The sequence below is a fragment of the Agrilus planipennis genome, unplaced genomic scaffold, assembly GCF_000699045.2.
Source record: "Agrilus planipennis isolate EAB-ADULT unplaced genomic scaffold, Apla_2.0 scaffold179, whole genome shotgun sequence".
NCBI lineage: Eukaryota > Metazoa > Arthropoda > Insecta > Coleoptera > Buprestidae > Agrilus > Agrilus planipennis.
Window position 1 is genome coordinate 69156 of NW_020438885.1, and position 23715 is coordinate 92870.

Sequence of the window (23715 nt, forward strand, 5' to 3'; positions counted from 1 at the left end):
GATTACTGTTCACAAATAGTTAAGGGAAGTACGAAGATTAGCTCAGGATAGAAAGGAGTGGATATGTATGTAGGATTTTTATTGATGGTTGTTGAAATAAAAACTGCACCGGGTCTTTTCGAAGGAAAAGAATATATATATATTTTCCAATAGCAAATATTATTACGTTACGAAGATGATGACTTGAAATATTACAAAGATTTACAAGAAAAACCAATACCAAAAACACATCGACACCCCAACCAACATTGTGCAATCTTAACGTCTTTTGTAATTCGCGTCCCCGGCTTGTTTTTGATACGTCCAACAGATTTGATTATCGGCGCAGAATGCCGGCCGTCCTCACGTCCTCCCGCGTTTCCACTCAAGTATCGCTATTTAATTGATTAAATAATTATGTACAGTACCGGGCAAAAGAAAAAAAACAGATAAAATATATAAAAACAAATGGGTTCCCACATGTATCCAACCAACTTTAGGACTGATGATGAAGATGTACTATAGATATTATGTTCTGTAGACGTAACTATTTTTGATAAGCAGCACAACTTGGTTATAGCAGCATCGGTTATAATGATAATTCTTATGTAACGTCAGTTAATATAAATAATCTCCCTTATTTAAAACTCAAACCAAGTCCTATTATATATGTATTCTCTCTTTTGTGAGACGTTTCGTTAAAAATGGTACAGTGTTGATTAATGAAAAGATGGTATCGTTAAATGTAATTTTTAAAGACGTTCTCAAGAAAGTGAACGAACTTTAATAATTTACTCATTACTGAAAACTCTCAAGATTGTGGTCTGTGGTGCATGTACCTACTAGGATCGCTAATGGATTTCTTATTACCGGCAAGAAAATTGTTTTAAATGCCGACTTTCTGATCGCGGATCTAATTACTCTAATGCCTTGTAACGGCTCGACGTCGTTAAGTAAAATTTTGCAAAATATGGCCCATAACTTATTATTGATCAATTCGACCAGATGTTGCAGTTGCCGACGAAAATTACCAAGTAATTCGTGACACCAATAATCCAAAAATTTCATCTTAATTGCCACTGATGGTAAAGTCTAAATATTTTTGATGAAGAATCAATGACAACTAGCAACATTTTTGAGGCTTTTACCAAAAATAAACAACGGAACATAACGAAATGTATCAACAAAAGTTTTAGTGCTGGGATGGTCTAAATCTTCCTGAGGAAGACTCAAGTCAGTCAATGAAATTTTTAAAGCTTTCACCAGAAATGGACTATGGAACTTAATAAAATGGAATGAAATACGTATACCTATGTTCTACGGTCTGGATTACTGCCTTGGTCTATATTCAACCAATATTCCAGACATTTAGTGGTAAAGTCTAAATCTTCTTGACGAAACAAAACTTTTGATTAGAGTTTAATTTTAATGTGGGGTTCTTTCAAAATTGAGTTGGGACCAGTAAGTGATAGCTAAACATTTCAAAAACTTGTAACTGCGGCAAACACAAATAGGATTAAATGATTCGGGAGATTATAAAATGAAATTTGCTTGAATAAATGTTGAAACAATGAGTGCGGTTAATAAGATAAAACGTGCGGTCTAATTTGCGGCGAATACGACGAGTGGTTAGTCGTATCACGACGACAAATATTTAACGGGGAAGTACAGGAACAGGAGAAAGTCTGTTAGCGTGTAATGGCTCCGGAATGAGTTGAAAACGGACCCACTGGAGCGTCTTAATTACGCTAATCCTGAATGCAAACACCAGATCATTAAATACTAAAAGTACTTATTTGTAGACGGCTTAAAACCAAATCAAAAGTATCTTTTTTAGCTAAAAAAAGACCCTTATGTACTATTATTCTTGAATATTTGAACGTTTCTTTTGTATTTAAAATATGAGTAGTAGAACATAAGTTTAAGGGTAAATTAGATCGTTTTTTATTGAGGCTTTTAATTTTGCTGTAACAATGACCGAAGGGAAGAAGTAGGTATCAACCCCTTCGTCACCTTTACTTTAAAATAAATCATGGTTCCAGAAGCAATTTAATTTCTATAGGTTTCTTATAAATTGATGAATAATTTTATTTCATTAGTGATTTTGTCTACTAATTTCCATTTGTCTCTATTTTAGATCATTTCTGGTAGGTCTCAGATATAGGTAGGTAATTTATTAGAATGCCGTAGTGAAGGCGAGAGGTGTAGTAAAAACTGCAGGACGATCGTCTACACGGCTCACGCGTACGTGTTTTTCCTGATTTTTTTACATATTCATAATCGATTTGTAAGACAAAATTCGTTAAAAATCAGGCGCTATAAGGTCGAAATAGGATAAAGGACAGCTAGTCTCCGTCATATGCGAACATTTAAGTTGTAAAGGACTAGAAAATTCAGCTGTTGTTTTAATTAACTTATTTCATCTCGTAAGCCAGACGTGTCCTGAAAGGCTGCGTGTTCTAGGAACAGGGGTAAATTGCAGTGGATATAAAAAAATGTCATCATAAAATAAATTCGGCGACAGATGATTATAGTGGTGGCCCTCAGCGAAATATGCAAAGGGGTGACATGATTTAGAGTAGAAGCGCCCGCGGCTAGTCATTCTTTTGTGGTACAGGATAGCCATTCCACAACTGCGCCGGCTTCACGAAAAAATTATTTTTTTGCTATACTTTCAGCGAACTCAAATTAATTACGGAAAATATTTTCTTTAATTAAAATAGAAACAATATTAAAACAACTATTTTTGCTAATAATATGTCATCGCTATACTTTGTATTTCATAGTTTAACAGGGGTTTTGTACTTGATGATAAGAACTTCATAATTATACAGAAATGATCATCTACCATATATGGATTAATAATAGAAGCTCAATTAATTTTCCTTTTTCAATCTGTACTACTTTGTTTTATGATACTTTGAATAACAAAAATTAAAAACAAAAATTCTTACATGTCGGTATTTTTTGTGTATAGTAAAAAGATACGCAGTATTAATATTTTTATAGGTGTTGGCGCAGTTGATACTACCCCAAAATGCACGAGTCCGCTGTAGGAGGATCAGCCTCCTCCAGACTTGACACCGTCGTTATTTAGCCGGTGTTGTGGCAACAAAGGTCAATTATAGATTGAATGCCATTAAAACCGGGCCTCTTACATAAATGCTGTGACACAGTAATTTTAGAATAAAGTAGGTACCACAAATCAGCTGTACCCTTGGAACCCAAAATTTGCATCACTAAATAGTAGTTATTTTCACTTCAAGTCTCTTACTTTATCGCCAGAATTGTCCACCATCATCAATCATACTATAAAAATCGCGCAACTTTGGTAATACAGATACTGTAAAGCATTTTAGGCTCTGAGATCGGACGAAACCTCAACAGCGAATTGATCTTAAATACGTACGTATTTTGATTGGGTTCTACATTAGAAATAAAGAATTTTGTGACGCAAAACTACATAGTGTTTATGCAAAGTTGATAGACGTTCTTTTCGGATATAAACAAAGAATCTATTCTGAAGCCAGTCCGACCATATAAATGTCTGAAATGCTTGCTCGTATTTGTTCTAGAAAAACTCGTTAATTTGATGTTTGAAATAAAAATGTTTCGTTACTGGGTATTAAACGGGCGTTAATTTTAAGGCTTTTTTAAAACACTCACCGTGAGGAACCCAGCCGTGCTTACAGGACTCGCAGTACCGCAGGTGCTTTTTTCCTGGAACGAAGCCATCACAATTACAACTAGGAACAGTACAACGTATTGCCTGAAACAAAAGAAACACTAATAACAAGGTATACTTCGGTTGTAACGCACCGTTTACTTTCAGGCCATTAAGTATTTCAATCAACAATTTACCGAAAGTACATTATAACCGAAAATAAAGATAGGAGACGAAAAGTTTGAGGAAGTGGCCGATTTTAGGTATCTAGGAAGTCATATAAGTCAGGACGGAAGGAGTAGTAGGAATATAAAGCAGAGGATAGCGCAGGGTCGAGTCGCCTTCAATAAAAAGTCACTTATATGCTCGCGAACGCTTAATTTAAAAATTCGAAAAAGATTGTTAAAGGAGTATGTTTAGAGCACGGCATTGAACGGGTGCGAAACATGTACAGTGGACACGGCGAGAAAGAAAAGGTTAGAAGCGTTCGAAATGTGGTGTTACAGGCGAATGATGATGATACCGTGGATAGAGAAGGTTAGTAATGGAGAGGTATTAGAAAGAGTAAGAGAACAGAGGACTCTATGGAAGTCAATAAAAAATAGGCGAGATAGGTTGGTAGGACACCTTCTCAGGCATGAAGGTCTAGTCAGAGATACATTAGAGGCAGAAACGGAAGCTAAGAGAGGCAAAATTACTGTTCGCAAATAGTTAAGGATACAGGTTGTTCTAGTTTTAGGGAAACGCGAAGATTAGCTCAGGATAGGAAAGAGTGGAGGTACGTGTGCAACCAGTCTTAGGACTGACGACCTTATGATAATGATGATTATGACATATCGTATTAAAGGTAATTTTGTTACGATTTCGTTTACTAACGCATGGCGCGTAAAGTTTTAGAATAGTCTTGTGGGAGTATTCATCTTGACAGGACTATTATTAGTCTCGAGCAGGAATATCAATGACGATTTCGAAAACAGATTAAAAAAAGAGTAAAATATAGGAAAAAATATGTATAATATGAATGGTAGCTTGTGATGCATGTAAAAAATTCGTTCATTTAATTTAAACCTCCAGCGGAGCGTTCAAGAAATAAGAAAGTCTCTGGAGGACGGCTTAGATCCTCTTGGTCCCAGTCTCATTGTTTCATGTCAGGAAAATTGGCGTCAACCTCAATGGCTCCCCTGGGAACTCTAAAAACGGCCAATTTGAATATTTTCAACGTGGATTTTAAGAAGCGTGAACTTTTATCGCCTAGAAAATATTGAACCCTCGGCGAAGGGGCAGTGTCACCCCGGCGTCAACGGAACGTTTTCCTGCATCTTCTAATGATATTGTCTTTACACGTATCTAAAGGCCAATAAAAAATTGCACATATTTAATCCGTAGCTTACGCCTAATAAAGATGCAAATATATTCAGTTACAAGCAATCATTAAAGGGTGGCATTATCTCTTGGAAAAGGCGAAGTGATACAGGAAAATTCGTACAAATACCTTCAGCTACCTTTCCATATTTATAAATCATTAAGTAATACAAATCCAATAGATACAATTTAAAGCTTTTGTTATGATTAATTCAAAAGATTTTGGGAGTTTTGGGACATATTTCACAGGTATGGGTAACTAGCCGAAAATATCACCTAGAGGACGATATAGGTTTTATTATCAACACATAAAGTCTCTTAATTTACAAGAATGACTTGAATGGTGTAGTCGTAGTTTTTCTTTGACGTAACTGTAGACACAGGTGTGTGTGTGTATGTTTAGTAGAAGGAAAGCGAATTTCCTATAGCATACGCGTGGGTAATTTTGAAGTTTGTTGGAAAATGGCGTGCAATCGATATGCCATCGCGATTGGATGACGTTGAGTGAGGCGAGGTGAGTGTTGACAGTTCAATACTGCATTAATCCATTAATACACATCAGACTAACGATCTCGGAATCCGCGTATAAACCGTAAGCTTCAATGCGATTCACTGTCGTATGCCCTCTAATGGTGTTATGGTGGAGGTGTACATGATATACCGCAAAACACACAAATACCTAATGTATCTTTATTTGTACCCCAACGCGTCCAAAACACTCGCAATTCGAAGTTTGTCAAATTCATTTCGATCAAATGCCATTCTTGAACTGAAACGGCGATAGGAAGCAAATTCGGAGAAGTGAAACACTAAGTCGATATGTAGGGGACAGGGAGGCGAGTGACACGTACGTATGAAGCCTTTTTGGCCGTTCATGGTTCACAGTTTCTAGTACAGAGGTTCATTTTTGTTCTAGACACAAGAAGATCCTTCAAAGCTAACAGCTTTCGAAGAAAATATGATCAGGATTTATGGAATTACATCGAGTAATTTTGATTGGGTGGAATTTTTAACGTAATTTGTTGTACGGAGGGCGATTTTAAACCCCGTTTGTTCAGTTTTATTTCTGCAATAAGATTTGTGGCTAATAACATTATAAAAGAAGACTTACAGACGTGATATTAATTTTGAGTGAAATACGAATAGAGGAAATAGTACGGTCATTACGTGGAAGGTAGTTACAAGGAGCACTAATGATGGCGATAATAAGGAGACCGACAATTTCAAGTTTGTATTACGTACGAAGAGGGTGAACGCGCCAAAAGGGGGGGGGACACCGTTAAAAAAGTTCAAAAAGATACCGGCCGGTATCGTAAGATGTCGATTGTAAGTATATGAGGCGATTAAACAAATATATGAGTAGTATAATGTCTCTATCGAACATGGAGGCATAAAGCAGGATGGGTACCCTGCGGCGTAGCTATTTATGGGATGCCGAAGAACTTGATGGACGGTGTGCGGTTATAACCTGTGCATCGGCGCACGTTGATGAACTGCCCTGGTTGACGCTCTCCATAACGACATCATAAAGATGTTTGGACGTCGAACACTTTACTTTATGGTGTCGCGGTTCACCACATCTCCTCAGTCCTCACCCACCGTGTACCTACAATTCCTTTTGACTAACTGCAATATAATTAAGCGACCAATCTGTCCGCTTCGCATACCAGCCACGACTCATTTACTTTTCTCCATTACCTTTATTGCTAATTCCTTTCAAGCAATCTTGTAAATTTTCATTTTTAAACACCTTTTACACTGACTGATCACAAAAGTCCAAATCTCTACACAATATTGAGAAAGTTTGGTTGTATTCTGGTGTTTAACTACTAAGAAAATTCAACAACTGTGCTCAACTGAAATTAAGTCAGCCCTGATGGATGCAGAGAAGGAGTCTACACTTTCGCCACGTTCCTTGAGGATATCAACCAAAGAAGCCAGAAGAACGTTGGCTGAAAGATTCCTTCCTCAAACTTACTAAAATCCTATCAAACAAACCCTTAAGAGTCTTAGCCTTTTCACGAATTTCTCTACAACATCAAACATCTCAAGCTTTTATGGCAATTTTTCCTTAAAATCTACGATAAAATATAATAATCTTAGCTTCTTATTAATTTTTATCTTTTGTGATTTCTATATTGATTTCGCAGAAATATGAAGACTTAAATATATAAAGAAATACGTACTTGATTTCCAGACCTGTACAAAGTCATTGTTACGTAGAATATCAAAATTTTGTGATTTATCTTCAGACTTTTCTAAAAGAGAAACATTTCCAGTAGAGAAAAGACTTAAATCGAAAAGAACGACTTCTAAATTCCATCAACGAATTATTTTTGACCGTTGTGGAGAAGTGATCAATATCGGAGTGCCGCTGATGGTATTGATTGTTAGGTACGTATGAGAACGTGTTACAGTGGCATATGGTTGGTGATTTGAAGAGGTAGATAAAGCGCAAAGTGCAAGTGTACACGACGATGTTGTTGATGATGCATTGGCGAAATGCACGTTGTCTATTAGCCACCATTTTCGAAGTGGCTAGACGCGCCTAATAATGAATCACGTCCACGTTGCAATTCCCATAAAAGCACGAACATTAAGAGCCATGTAATACGGTGTGACATGAAACAAGGCGGAAATGACAGCCGTGTACCGGAACCAAAACCGGTAAAGCATTTTTTCTTAGATGGCAATTCGTTAATCAGAAAGAATGGGGCGCGCCTATGCAGAATCAACACTAAATGGTGATTGTCACGATATCAAATAATGTAATTCACGATAAACTTAACAGCTGCCGTCGAACCGAATAATAGAGACCGTGACAGCTTTGACAACACATCGAAAAGTCCATCCGTCTTACAGATATAAACTCTTCATTATATTCATTTTTATTGTATAGGTACTGTCGTCAATTTCATATACGAAAAGAGGGTGCTAAAAACAAATCAAATAAATATACATCCAATCGTACGTGGCGCATTTCTAAACTAACGGTCGTTTCCAAAGTTTTTTGTGTGCAGAACGACCATCACCAGTTGAAACTCCCATGGAATTGTGCCTCGTTTATGGATCAACTGTAATGAATGAAGAAAAGGCTAGACAATGTTGTCACAAATTAACCAATAACTCCACTAATGTCTATGACAAAAAGCTGACTGATAGGCTCCGATGAACTCGTTCAGAAGGTGGACCAAAACCACCTATCTGCTCGGCGATTGACAATTAGTGCCTTTGACAATGATTTTCCTCATGTTGGACGCACCAACATTTTCGAGATCGTTACAGAAAAGCTTGGAATCATGAGTTTTCTGCAAAGTGAGTACCGAAAAAGCTCACTGACCAAAGTAGAGACCAATGAATGATAAACGGATGGATGTTTTTAGATCGCTATTGAGAAGACGGGGATAACTTGGTCTTCCCAGATCATACGACAACAACCCCATCAGAAACCAAACAAGAGTCAAAGTAGTAATGTCGTTCAACTTCAGCAAAACCGAAAATATTCAGACAATGTCTGTACTAGACTCTGAAAAAGATGACTATATACTAAAACTGAGCTGATAGGAGAAGATCCAAGATTTTCGTTGGAAATCTTTGAACCACCCACTTTAAAGTCCCGACCATCGAACTACTATTTCCTCTTGCACTTCAAGCAGTAATTTACCGAATGACGTTTTGAGAACGATGAGGACCTCAAAACCGCCAGTCTGAACTGGTTCAATTTCCAGACTACGAACTTCTACGCCAAAAGGGTTAAAGAAGCTGGTACAAAAAGTGGTTAGAAGTAAACGGCAATTATTGAGCCGTGAAACAAATTAACAAAAGATTGTTATTATATCGTAATCGTAATGTAAAATAATTACCCGCTGGTTTAAATAGAATAAATTTATATACCTGTAAATATTAGAAAAAGGGAAAGAAAGCAAACGAGTTAGCTCGTAACAATTTTCTAACCACATTATCCGTAAATTCTAGCAAATATAATACACAGGATGTAGCCGCCTAATAGGCAATAATAAAAGCAGTTTGCGTGTGTCATCCCCTGAAAGCAAGCGCTTTCGTTCGAAAACGGGCTGCAGGAGGAGAGAAGTGAGCAATATCAGAAATTAAAATTTATAAGGGTGGCGGTGTATTATATGTGTGTTGTATATCAGAAAAATGGCACGGGCTGCAAAAAAACAAGCCCTAAATAAAAATATCGTTGCCCTGGGATGTACCAGTAAAATACGTAACATCTTTCGCAACGTAACCGAAAAGCATATGATGCGGATAGGAAGAAGTGGCTCGCAGGCGACACCACGTAATTTATTTGCGTTGTTTTGTTACATTAGCACCATTACATACCCGAAGTCATGCCTGGCAGGAAAATAATGAACTATAAAACCGCATAATATTTTCACTGGTTTTCTTATAGAACCGAAACAGCCGCAAGCAGATGGTTACACAGAAAAGTCTTCCAACCGTAAACGAAAAAAGCACACGATGAAAACTTATCATATTAAAACAAATCAACAAATGTCACATATTAATTAATAATGCAATATTTCATTTACTTTTTTTATTTTCTCACTATTTGACATGGGAATTAGTCCGGTTAATTGATAAAACTGCCAGGAATAGGAGACGAGATAGGTTAGTAGGACACCTTCTCAGACCTGAAGATCTAGTCAGAGATACATTAGAGGCAGAAACAGGAGTTAGGAGGGGTAGAGGTAGACTTAGATTAGATTACTGTTCGCAAATAGTTAAGGATGTGGGTTGTTCTAGTTTTAAGGAAATGCGAAGATTAGCTTAAGAAAAGAGTGGAGGTACGTGTCCAACCAGTCTTAGGACTGACGATCTTATGATGATGATGATGAATGTTTAGAAGTTATTAGAGCATAGTGATGGAGTATATTAGACGAGTTAGTCGTTACAGAATCGATTCGTAGATATATGCATGCACATACGTATAAGTATATATATTCGGTTGCAGAGTAAGCAATTTTTATAAAAATGGACGACTTTTATGTAAATGAGAACGATTTGACAAGTAAAGATAAAGTGTCTCAGTTATCTGGCGAAGCGGTTTCAGATGGATGCGAGCGAAACATGTGATGCTTCTTCGAAGCCCCCAAAAGCGTTTTCTAAAACAGATAGTGATTGTAGGTTGGGTGGATAATGTAAGAAACCTGGACAATGCACGCCGGCGGAGAATAATCAATCTTGTTAAAAATCAATCAAAATACAGCCGAGCTGTCTGATTTGCATTTCGACAAGAAAGATGTTTATAAACGACCACGAACGCCGCATCCACTGCCCGCAAAACCCTCCCGTCTGAATCAAGCTCTGAAGAGCTATGCGATGCTTTGTGCACCACATTTCCCGCTTATGCGTTCACCCATTAACGTCATCAACCACTTACTTTTTCACTTTATTTACCATAACAGTTCATTCCCAACAAATATATTTTGGTTTTAATTTATATTTTCTAAATTTGTTACTTCCGTAAATAAATTTTTGTTATTTCCAGAAAAGATACAATCAATTATCCTTTGTTATTCCCAAGGAACATGACTCGTTAGGGCTTGACTTTAAGGGGAAAAACCAAACTGGTACAAAACTGGATTCTTATTAAGCACATTCAGATAACCCTCTCTCTCCCTATAGCCTAATCCCACCGGTGCACACATCCTATCTATGACTATATACGACCGAATATTGGCAAATTAAGAGACGTCAAAACATTGATGAACACAGAAGGATTCGCCCAAGTGATTCAAAGAAACCACAGAAAAACTTGAACTAGGGCAGACGCACCCGGAATCGAACCGGTGTCCTCTAGAACGCTAAGCAACGATCTAAACCTCTAGGCCATGCCGCTCGGTAGGGAGGATCTTGTAACAGAAATATAAGAAGTAGAGTAATAAACAGTGAACTTTTTGTAAAGTTTTGTAACTGACTCGTGTCTAGGGCGTTATAGAAGTTCAATGTTGTACATGCAATTCGTGCAAAGGAAAAATGTCGTAGCGGCACCTCTTCGGGAGAAAAAAAAAAAGGAGGAAGAAGAAGAAGAAGATGAAGAAGAACAGAAAACTACGTAACCGATACAGCGTCGGTTATTGTAACGGACTGGATAGACGGACGTTTGTTGGCGGTATCGTTTGCAAAACAAAACCATGTTTATTGCAGCAAAGCACGCGAATATATTCGCCCTAAGGAATCACAACAACGGTCGCAGGACAAAATATGTGGCTCATTGTCTTGCTCGTATACAATTGTAGAAACATCTACATAAGCCGGGTCAACCGTCGTAAAATATTGAACAATATTTAAAATTAAATACGGCCTGTGTGGGAATGGCTTAACTAGATTCGTTTTAAAAGAACATCGCCTTTATCTGAGACCGCATAGCGAACACTGCGGCGGCAATAAATACGCCGTATAGTAGTTAGTTAGCTTATACCAATGACGCAAACGATTGGCTGTCCTAAAGCATCTTCGACACCTACACAGGACCGCATTCGAAAACTTTCAAAACCCACCTTCTCAAAGCCTTAATTTTCCTTTAAAACGCTGCAGCATCATCCATTATACCTAATTAAAAATAAACCACTCGTTAAGAATAAATTCACGTCCTTTTGTAGATTGACATTTCCTATTTAATATGTTCAATTATTTTATTTTCCTGGATGACGTAGTTGATCGCTGGAAATCGCTGGAATGGATTATTCATACTCATGAGTTCAAAAATTCCCTTTATTATTTCATTTGGTCACCCATACTCACTAGGCGGCGTGAGTTAGAGGTCTACATCATAATTTAGCATTCGAAAGGACACTGGTTCGATTCCGGGTCCATCTATCCTGGTCCAAGTTATTCTATGGTACCCTTAGATCATTAATGAAAGTGCTGTTTACATTTTTATTTTGTCTCCATTTCGTCTGTTTTATCCATCTCTTTCTAGGCACCACCTATCCAATTCCACAATTCCTAAAAGGAGACCCTTCGGCTTCCCACGGAGAGACTGCTCGCCCACCAGCCACCAGCATTAGCTCTATCTTACAGTTTGTGGAAAAACAATCAATTTTTCGCTAGCACAAGTACCCACACGTTAAAGACTTTCAATTACCACCCTAGGGAGAAAAACTCCCTAAGATATCGTCCAAGCGTGACGACGAACCTTTCAGACCAGAAAACTCGGAACGACGACCAAAGCTCAAAAACTGACAACGATACTTAACTAAGATTGCAAATACCGAAAAATCTTTAAAATCTGACGACGGTACGGGTACCGGTGAGGTGGATTATCTGCGAAATCCGGCCCTGTAAAGTTGCAAGAAACAAGTTATAAAAAGTGCCACTGCATCTTTGATTTGTGGTCGGTAACGTTACGCCTTCTCGAAGAGGTTGAGTTGTAAAATTTAATGCTATATCAAGCTAGCGTTGCAAGAAAAGAGAACTTTAAAATTGTTCTTGCTGGTGCTTGATTAAAACATAATTAGGTTTGACTGTGAAATACGCTGAACGCCAAAATTGTCATTATAAAAAAATGTCTTCTGGAAATGGGATCAGTGATGTCAGTGCAAGATCATTCTTTGGTTTTTCGAAAAATCCAATTTGCCAATCTTTATATTACATAAATCAGAATAATTCTCTAATTTGGTAACAAATATTCAGACTTAGCACGTTCTAATAATACGACGAAAAAGAATACCATAAAAATAGAGATTAAATTTGACATCTTCATATTTCCACTAAAGGATTAAACAGGAGAGATTGAAGGAATATCATGTTTATTTAATTAAATTGTTGGATTTTGATGTCAACATTGTTACGATTTAAGAAGGATATTGATTAGGGTTCGGGTATCGCAAATGGTGTATGAGTGAATACGAATTTGGTCGTTTTTCATATGGCGTAAGCAGTTGACAAGTGGAACGCGGTTGCACGAGCCTTAACAATGTCGCCTAAACATGGGCAAATAAACAAAACACTAAAAGGGGGGCTTTAGACGATTTCTTGAAAGGATGGATGGATAGATATCTTGGCAACCGGAGCAGAATATAAAAGATGAGTGCGGTGGTAGACGGTGCAATTTTGCAGAGTCACGGTTGGGATCTGATGAGGACGGCTGGATCCGTCCTAATCAAGTCAATGACGGAGCTAAATCCTCTATCAAAGATTGTCACTGCGGCACATGATTCCTCCTCATTCTTTCGAGAAGTGAAGAGCCGCCGCTAGCCTTGTCAAATTACTAAAATTAATATCGGTCCGATAGAAACTACCTCATTTTTACGGCAGCAAGTCAGCGCCAGGGAACAATTTTTAAAGGCGACCGAAAACCGAGGTGGAATCATTAAAGTGTGAAGACATTTAGGACAGGTATTTTCTAGCACCATTCTTCAACACCTTTGTCGTCGAAAACCAGTCGATACACAACAGAAAAGAGATTGTTAACTGTTGGAAATACGAAGTCGACATCGACTCCTCTTATACAAATAACCAAAGCAATTACGAATGTTGCAAAAGTAATTAACTACTTCGAAATTCTCCAATATTACCTATATTGACTTGCATTTTTTTCTTCCTTGATTTTAAAATAACCCCATTTACTTTTTGCGATTCGTTCTCATAAAAACAAAAAGAAATAAACTTGTGCTCTTTTAGATTATCTATAATCGAGAATGAGTTTAATTCATAGTTATGCGAATTTGCGGAGGTCCTTCGAGCCGAATACCGGGTATTTCGACATTTAAAAGGTAGTTTGTAAAAAACTGCAGTTCGTTAAGCAATAGCTAATTGATACTAATTACCCATTTAACGTTTAAAAATAAACAAACGACGAACTGCGTGTATAATCATGCAGAAATTGCGAATACATTTCGTAGGAGGGGGTTGACATAGTGGATGTAATTTTAATGCGTGTATGTGTGTATGTACGGTTCATATGTATGTGGAAAAGAAAAAGAACAAAGAAGACAAATTTAAATCGTCTTGAGGATGTTGAGGCGGTGTGGTGGCACGAAGAGCGACGGCAGCAGGATCAGCAGCAGCCTGCATCGTATCATCATCGGTCGTGCACACCCCTGTGCGATGACCGCTGAGCCAGGATAGCTAAAAAGCATATACTCTAACTCGTCAGGTTGATCGCTTACTAAGAAGCAATTATGTTGTGGGCGGAGCGGGCTTTTTTCTTTCTGCAGCATTGCCGCCCTTTAAGTCGAAAGTCACAGATTAGATGCAATAAAGCCGGAGACAGCGCTTTCGTTTTTTCCGCTACAACTAATTGCTTCTTCACAATTAAGAACAAAGCTATTTTACACGTGTACCACATTAACTGTGCACTCCCATACCTGCCGTATGCAACCGTTCGATTAGCCGCCGCTGGGACCATATATTAGTTACAAGTATAAAACGACGTTGAAGAATTTCAACCACTCGCCTCAACCGTTACAATCATTCAATTATAAAAGGAACTGTGCAATATAATTTTGTTTTAATCTTCTTTTACGTTCGATTGTGCTAAGTGGAAAAACAAGATGTTATTTACCGATTTTCTATAGTCTATTTGACTTACGCTCATTTATTCTCATTAATTTTAATACCTAATGAAGAGGTGTTTTCGGAATGTGTGTCAAATAAAAGTGTACTATTTAGATACCTAATTCTTTATGAAATGCGAAAATACATCATCCGACAGCGCTGATTACCCACAAGGGTAGCATCTGTGACCCATGGACACTAACTGTAAAAAAATTTAAAAAATGTCTACAAACTGTTGTTGTTCTTGTATGTTTTAGCAATTATGTTAAAAATTAAAAAACAAAACATTTTAAATTTAGAATATACCCAATAAGGAAAAATGATTAGTAGTGATAAAGGTTTCGCAAAATAATTAAATATTGAATGCTGTACTCATGGTCTACATGTCAAATTAAAAAAAAAAAATATGTAAGTCTTATATGTATAATAATGATGGCATATTTTATAGCGTACTAAATGTATGTAATAAAACTTTTACGATACTTTATAGTTCACTGTCATTAATTGTAACTGTGTGAGTATAAACGTGATAAAAATCACTAATTAGTGTATACTGAAACTTATAAAATACCTTTACATACGGAATATTTACTGATATAGCAATTAGTGGTTTATCATTTAAAAAGTGTTAATAATATATTGGCGATTAGATTTTATCTCATAACTGTAACATGTACTTCCTACGCAAGGATTAACACTAATATACAAGCTTGTGTTAATTCTTTTTTATTATTTAATTTCTACAAGGTGTTTCGCAACCAGACGATTTCACTTTATAAAACATTTTGTTAAGAATTATTATTATCATCACCATAAGGTCGTCAGTCCTAAAACTGATTGGACACGCACTTCCACTCCTTCCTATCCTGAGCTAATATTCACATTTCCCTAAAACTAGAACATCCCACATCCTTAACTATTTGCGAACAGTAATCTATTCTAGGTCTGAATCTACTTCTTTTAACTCTTGTTTTTGCTTCTAATATGTCTCTAATTAGTCCTTCATAACTAAGAAGGTATCCTACCAACCTCATCATCATAAGGTCTTTAGTCCTAAGACTGGTTGGACACGCACTTCCACTCCTTCCTACCCTGAGCTAATCTTCACATTTCCCTGAAACTAGATCATCCCACATCCTTAACTATTTTCGAACAGTAATCTAGTCTAGGTCTACATCTACCTCTTTTAACTCTTGTTTTTGCTTCTAATATGTCTCTAATTAGTCCTTCATGACTAAGAAGGTATCCTACCAACCTCATCATCATAAGGTCTTTAGTCCTAAGACTGGTTGGACACGCACTTCCACTCCTTCCTACCCTGAGCTAATCTTCACATTTCCCTGAAACTAGAACATCCCACATCCTTAACTATTTTCGAACAGTAATCTAATCTAGATCTACATCTACCTCTTTTAACTCTTGTTTTTGCTTCTAATATGTCTCTGATTAGTCCTTCATGACTAAGAAGGTGTCCTACTAACCTCATCATCATAAGGTCGTCAGTCCTAAGACTGATTGGTCACGCACCTCCACTCCTTCCTATCCTGAGCTAATCTTCGCATTTCCCTAAAATTAGAACATCCCACATCGCTAACTATTTGATAACAGTAATATCTAATCTAGGTCTACCTCTACTCCTCTTCACTACTGTTGAGAATTATAAAAAACAGTCTTGATCTTATCAATGTGCCAAAGCAGAAAAATCACTCCTAAAACAACATCTCTCCAGCTAATACGATTGGGGAAGTACCAAGTATGTCGGGGATTTTAGAGTAATAGAGTGGAGGCCCATTTGTTTCTATAAGTGAATTTGTTTATCTACAGCATGCGTTACTATTGATACCACTATCGATTATATAGTATAATACTCCAATTGTATAAATTTAGTAAAAATGATTGTGTATTATTGAATGGTTTTTGGTAAGGTAAGGAAACTACGACTGAATGCAGTTAATTTAAGTCCGTTTCCCCGTGTATTGCAGTAGTAAACTAACTTGGTGTCATTGTCTAACACGAACGGGAATTAATCGTAACAATATTTGCATTTTTGTTGCTATATATCAACCGCTTGTTTATAATTAGGTGACAATTTAATTTCACCTCTCCTACGTCATTGTGACACTAAATTTCGAAAAATATTCATCATCTCCATATGTATGAGATCATTTATAAGGGTAATTTTCGACTACGTACATGTTAACTGATTGCGAGTGGGTGTAATTCCTGCTTCGTTTCCATATAAGAAAATCCCGAGTAATGTCTACATTAAACGGACTTTTTCGTAATAAAAGTCTACACTTTCTTGTAATAATTATTTTCTGAACAGTGTGTGTTATGCGAGGGAGGAAAGGGGGAAATCCACTCGGGCCTGAGTTTTTTGAGACGGTCCAAAATTCAAAGCTTCAAGTAATTTTTTATCATCAAAATATTTCGAGTGGGAAATAATTTGGCGTGCCCCTATTTTACAGAATTTTCTCTTGACGTCCCTGTGTATTAGTTGCCTAATAGAAAATAAATTCAATACCTGATGGATGAATTCAAAATACCTTAATTAAAACTGGAAACTCATGTCAAATTCTGTACTCATTTGAACAATAAATTTAATTCACGTTATTCGTCTGTTATCTTCAGAAGCAGCTGTCAGCTTTAACAGTTTCTCAGGTATATCACAGCCTGATAGTGTACGTATGTATGAATGTATTTTATGTATCATTTGCACGGGATTTTTTTAATTATTTATTTTAATGCAACACTACAGTTTGTTGCAAAAGGCCCAGTTGTTATTAGAAAGTTGTAAAAATTTTCTAGAGCGTGCACATGACATGCACGCATCACGTTTGTCAATTTATTTGAAATGAATTTTAAATTTAATGAATAATTAAAATCCAGAGAGACTGCAATTCTTAAATAACAAAAAGTCTGCAGTCATCCAGGCGAGGATAAAAATGCATGAATTACTTGCTCATATAGATTAAATTAAATTTAATTCAATAATATGGAACTTACCTATGCATATTATAAAGGAATTTATGTTTTTGTTTACTGCACAGTAATTACACTCAGGGCCGTAGCTAAACTATGATTACTACTAGATATTTAGAATTCCGATATTTCTAATACTGTTATACGTAAATTGATAAATATACGGTAATATAAGTAAATTTTGAATAATTATAAAATTATTATGTGTATTTCGATGTCCATATATTTTTTTTTTGTGGGTATCTAAAAGTTTGACTGTTTCTGATGTATAATAATAGAGGATTCCCCGAAACTCTTTAGTGTCAGACAAGAGAAGTAAAATTGGGTGGCATACCTGTCATCCGAGAATATTTATTTAAATTTGAATCTGTGAAGTGGCAGTTTCACAAGTCCGTAATCACATGGATGAACAAAGACAAATCTTCTGCATAATGTCATTCAGTCAACTATATAATTCATGGTGATGTTGTAAGGCTTCAAGAGATCGGTGTTTGTGCTGTTGTGAATGAAAGCGCTCTTTGTGCATACAACGCGGACTTGACTGGCGACACTCGCAGGCAACGTTGAGTAATACAATACTAAAAGTGCCTCGAAAAAGTTGTATAAGACAGGAGACAGTTATGACAATGACAATCATATTTTCTTGTTGGGAACCTCTGAACAATACCAAACGTGCCACTAGTTAAATGTATACACTATACGAGAAATAATGCACTGCTGTTGAAAAATGAACTTGTTAAATCACAGCCCATTAAATATATTGGAGTAGGTGTATTTGTTTCCATGCATTTACTAGTAATACTTTTCTTTTATTACAAATGCAGTCAATAGTTTATGAGATGGTCCTTCGAGCCGAACAATTCGAAGCGATAAAACTTAAAATGGTTTTATCAAAAACAGGCGGAACTACTGAACAGAAGCGAGAAGTAGAATAATAGAGAACTATACGTTTGATTGCATTGACCTTTATATATAATATAATGTTATAATCAGTCTGTCCTAATTGTCACTGTCTTATTGGGATGCTTTATTTTGTGCGTGCACATATATTGTTGATTGAAATTAGGCGGGAGTGTTGAACAAAAGCGAAAAGTTGGTTCAATCAATCGCCAATTTAAGCGTAACGGCGTTAGCTGAAAGCGGTTATGGGAGAAAAGTGGGCTAACAAGACACTAGCAACCCTCTGGACGTGTTGGCGCTGGCTAAGAACCCTGTCATGTATTTAATGTGACACAAGGTGGTACAAAATAATTGGCTTTTTCGAAGCGACACTTGACAAGAGAGCTTGGCACAATAGACTTAATTAAGAATAGGCGACACGAATCGATTATCGATTGTTAATTCACTAGCATCACAAAAAGTCTTTGACCTTACCATTTCGAAACACCGAAGGTATGTGTATGGAAATAAAAAGAATTTGTTCGAAGAAATTACAGTAGTTGGGAGATGCAAAAAATTAATAGTAAACGGAATTGAATATAGGCTACGCTATGCTGTTGACAATAACAACTACAACTAACTAACTGACTGGTAAGTAGTAAATGGAAAAATTAGAATATTATACGCATATGTATGCGCCAATTTAATGGTACAGTAATTTTTCTGTATTCTGTAGCCGCTAAACAATGTTTGTTGTATACAATCAAGGTTTAATGAGAAATACGCAATATAATAAGTAAATTTAATCCTATACCTACAAAAAACACCGTATGAAGTATGTGTAATAGTGTTATCTACAGTTATCAAAAAATATATTGAAATACAATACAGGTCCCGTCCTAGCAAAAGCTCGCAACTCCTCTATAGATCCGATGGTACTCAAATTGATATTTGATTTTTATACATCAAAGTCAGTCCAGTAACAAATTCAATACATATATATACATGTGTACCTATATCACAGGTCGTTCATGAAAAGTGAAAACTGCAATAATGTCGTGTTTCATGTACCGACAAAAATAAAGTGTGATTGTTAGCTAAAACCAGAACCGATTTAGAAACAAACTTCTTGTGTTTATTTCGGTAACCTCGCGTTTAAACTAATCAAAAGTTTCCATAAATGTTTGCAGTAGTTTCCAGTTGCATTTGATTACATTACGGTTTACTTATTCCAACTTCTTTTGAAACCGTTTAACAGAACATCCAATTTATTTAAAGAAAACATAATACAAATACATACGTAACATTATTGAGAAGTTTGTTGTGAGTTACGTTCGCCGTAATTAACTACATTCAAAACGATATAACTTATTACAATGATGTGCTAAATATGCCAACGGGCAAAAATGTTTCAGCGGTCGGTTTGTTTTTAATAATCAGCTAACTATTAAAACTTTTAACTAAATAAAAGAATAATTTTGCAATAGATATTGTAACTGCTACCGTTTTTGTAAAAAAAGAACTATTAGGGGAAGATTAATTTACATTTAGAAGAAATAGAGGAACGGGGAAGACTATTCTAACTTTAACAATAGAGAAAAAGATAAAGAAAAGAAACAGTGCATACATAGGATTTGTAAATTTAGAAAAATCGTTTGACAATGTTAAAGGGGAGAAGATGTTAAATATACTTCAAAATGTAGCATGCTTAAATTTGCAGATTATAGAGCAGTATTAGCATCTAGCAAGGAGTTAGAGAAAAAAAATGAGGATATCGTGGATAGAGAAGGTTAGAAATGAAGAGATATTAGAAAGAATAGGAGAACAGAGGACTCTATGAAAGTTAATAAAAAATAGACAAGATAGGTTAGTAGGACACCTTCTCAGGTATGAAGGTCTAATTAGAGACATGTTAGAGGCAGAAACGGAAGTTAGGAAGGGTAGAGGTAGACCTAGCTTAGATTACTATTCGCAAATAATTAAGAATGTGGGTTGTTCTAGTTTTAGGGAAATGCGAAGATTAGTTCACGATAGGAAAAAGTGGAGCTGCGTGTCCAACCAGTCTTAGGACTGACGACCTTATGATGATGACCGTTTTTGTTTAAAAACAGTAATCGTATTAGAAGTCGTCCTTATGTGTGTGTATCGTGGCAACGCTGTATTTGGGTGTATTTTTTTTTTTATATTTAGCCGATGGGTAGCAGACGTTTCCCGTTGTCTGCACGCCGTTTTGGTGGGTTGACGAGTGAACAAGCAAAAAGAAACAGGGCATGCGAATGTGCAGGTAGGCAGGGCGATAGCGTGATAAAGGGTGACACGTAAGAGCCTGGATTTCTTGAAGGGAAATTGCTAGTTGTCGCGTTCAACAGCACGCACGTGAAAAAATCATCGGAGACGGACGGACAGACAGACAGACAGACGGATGGCCAACCGTATATATAGATATACATATAGACAAGTATATAAGATGAAATCGACGCCGGACGACGTGGACGCCAGCGACGCCGCGACGAAACAAAGACCAAATAACCCCCTTAATGGAATTTTTTATAACCAATAATAGCACGTGCACTTGATAAACCGTACATAAATAATGACGTGCTCTCGTACACAGGGCGACCAAACAATAAAAAAAAAAAAAAATTGTAGTGACTTACAGAACATATGGTTGGTAACTGAAATCCCCTGTTATTCTCTGAAGTGTTTTGCTGTTCTTCCCTCTCCGAATGCAATGGGTGCTCCAAATGTCTTGCGGGGGATGCTGAATTGGCAGTGCTAGTCAGTGGATTACTTAGTTTTGGAGAGGTCGAATTAACTCGGGCAGATGACGTGCAATTCGGCAATGTTTGATTAGTTTTTGGAATGCTCATCATAGGAGAACATTCTGGCCTAAATATCCAAGACGCAACAGAGGCCCACTGAAAAGAAGAAACAAAGTCTTACTTAATTATTTATTATCTATTATGTGGATTAAATATTAATTCAAATGATTTGGTCCTTCGAGCCGGATACAAGAAAAATTCACTATTCGATTAGGTTTTTCTTTCGTGAGGATAGTTACCTACACTAGTTAGTTCATTTAAGTTACTATAGTATGGTATAATCAGTAATTCTACAAGGTCAAAAAATTCCAGATACGTTCCTTCCTAAAAAGTCACCACAAAGTACCTACCTAGTTTAATTTACTTTCAATTATCACGTCTGTGTCGCACAGTTGCAATCACTTCACATATGTATAACAATTTATTGTCCTGACCCGGTCATTCTTTGAAATCCTTAATTAAAAATACCTACAACATGCCAATTATTCAGCAGTGAGGTAAGTTTATGACTGCTGGCAAATCACTCCTTTATTAATCGAAACTAAATATTTTGGTTTCAATTGAAAATAAAAAGATACCTTGCCCCGTGTAGCTAAAAATTAATTCATTTAATTAATTAAAAGTTCGTTTGTCTGTTGGGTTGAGATGAATACGAATATTTTTTCCGTTGTCAGTTGACGGAAGGTTTTTCAAATTATATATATATATATATATATACGGTCTGAGCTACTCGTATGTGGATAGAATATACGGAAAAAGGACATATTAATTAAATTATACACTTTTCCAGGCAGCACTTTACGGTAGGGTTACACGATCCTGTCCGGACAGTAATTTGAAGGACTAAAAGTAAAGAGCCAACGGCGATTTTATTCGTATATGATCATCAGCGTCTATCAAAACGTTGTACAAATACGAAATTATAACAGCAAAGTTCATAATTTGAAAAGAATAAGTACCTACAATCATTTCTTTGCATCTGTACCACTAAACGTGTTAGAAATTGAATTAATAAGGACAATTGTCGGTTTGAGGAGAGCAATGTAATTTCATTGCCAACAAAGTTTTAATGAAAAGTATCCTTTTAAATGTAATTGAAGGAGAGATCCTTCAGTTGAGTGTTTTAGTGCAAACTGCATAAATGTCCATACGTAGACACGTGAATCTGTGTGTGGGGTTAAGATAGGGAGAGAAAAAAGGGGCAAATGGCAGTATGGTGTGAGAGAGAGAGAGAGAGAGAGGCGAGCTGATAGGAAATGCAAACCGCGGAACCCAATCTAGTTGAGAGCCGCAATTTGTTTTTAAAACGTCGTCCTGATACCAGCACACGCAGCATTTCCGCCAAACTCGTGGCACATAAATCTGAAACAGGTTTTTCTCACACTGTTTTACTTTGCAAATAACCTCAAATATTGCGGCACTCTTTTACGCTTTCCCATCAACTGGACTCCATGTACCAATTTTACCACATTGACTCCGGTCAATTTATATCCAACTACTTTTCATGATGAAAAATTAGCGCCGCCAGTTCAACTTCTTCACGATCCGCGTCGCACCCTGCAAATTGTCCGCAATCAATGGAAAATTCAATCGCAACTCGACCACCGCTTTTCTTTACAATTTATTAACCCTCTGGTACATATTTCAAAGAACAGAAATCACTCTAATGAAATGAGTAGTGTGTCAACGGTTCCATGGTTTCTCCATCAGGTTGCGACCAGGGACGGATCTTGAATTTGTGGGGCCCTGGGCTAATACTGCTTATTACCCAACCAATTGCCATTTTGTCAAAAAACAGTTTTCTGTAGTGATGTAGATATATATAATATATGTTAAGTACAGGAAGAAAATAGGACAACAAAATATTTTATTTATTTATTAAAACATTATTTATTGCAAAATAAATTGACAGGCTATGAATGGTCATGTTATATAAATTATAAAGTAACCTTTCTGCATTTTTGTGCTGCAAATTCCTTTATTTGGTCATCGCACTGTAAGTCCTTTGTTAAATCGCAATTTATGAAAAGAACTGTTAAATGATTTAGTCGATAGTTCAACATTGTTGTCCTGTATTTGTATTCTATATACGACATCCTGGAGAAAGAGCGCTCCGCTTCACAGCTAGTGATCGGCAACGTTAACAAAATCTTTAAGATGGTATAGCAGTTTGGGAAAACATCAACAAATTTCTTGTCATAAATTACCCAAAAAAATTCACCGCAAGAGGTGTAAGACTCTGTCTTAGACTGCAGTAAGTAAAATTTTAACTGAATGCACTCATTCACTAAATGTAACTAACAAAATTGCGTCGGGCGATAAGCGGAGGGAAGTCCCCAGTAATAGACAATACACGGAATACACCGACCGAAAACAAGCGACGGGGAATTCCCCGTTCCGTTTGATAGATGCGCACACGGGTTGATTGATCGCAGTGTTGTCAATCTTATGATCGGATTTTTTTTAATTCTAGATATTTTTTATTATTGACAATATCGTCTA

The 23715-nt window shown here is 36.6% G+C and overlaps 1 protein-coding gene across 3 annotated transcripts in view; it reads right to left on the reverse strand.

The window, feature by feature from the left end:
• The window catches only part of LOC108740544 (zinc finger protein basonuclin-2), a 120198-nt gene that overhangs the window by 63951 nt on the left and 32532 nt on the right, over nucleotides 1-23715 (reverse strand). For all 3 annotated transcript variants that reach the window (XM_025981613.1, XM_025981612.1, XM_025981611.1), the window contains 2 exons: nucleotides 21049-21309; nucleotides 3646-3748 (listed from right to left, as the gene is read on the reverse strand). In XM_025981613.1, coding sequence (XP_025837398.1) covers nucleotides 3646-3748; nucleotides 21049-21309 — 364 coding nt within the window. The remainder of the gene's footprint in view (nucleotides 1-3645; nucleotides 3749-21048; nucleotides 21310-23715) is intronic.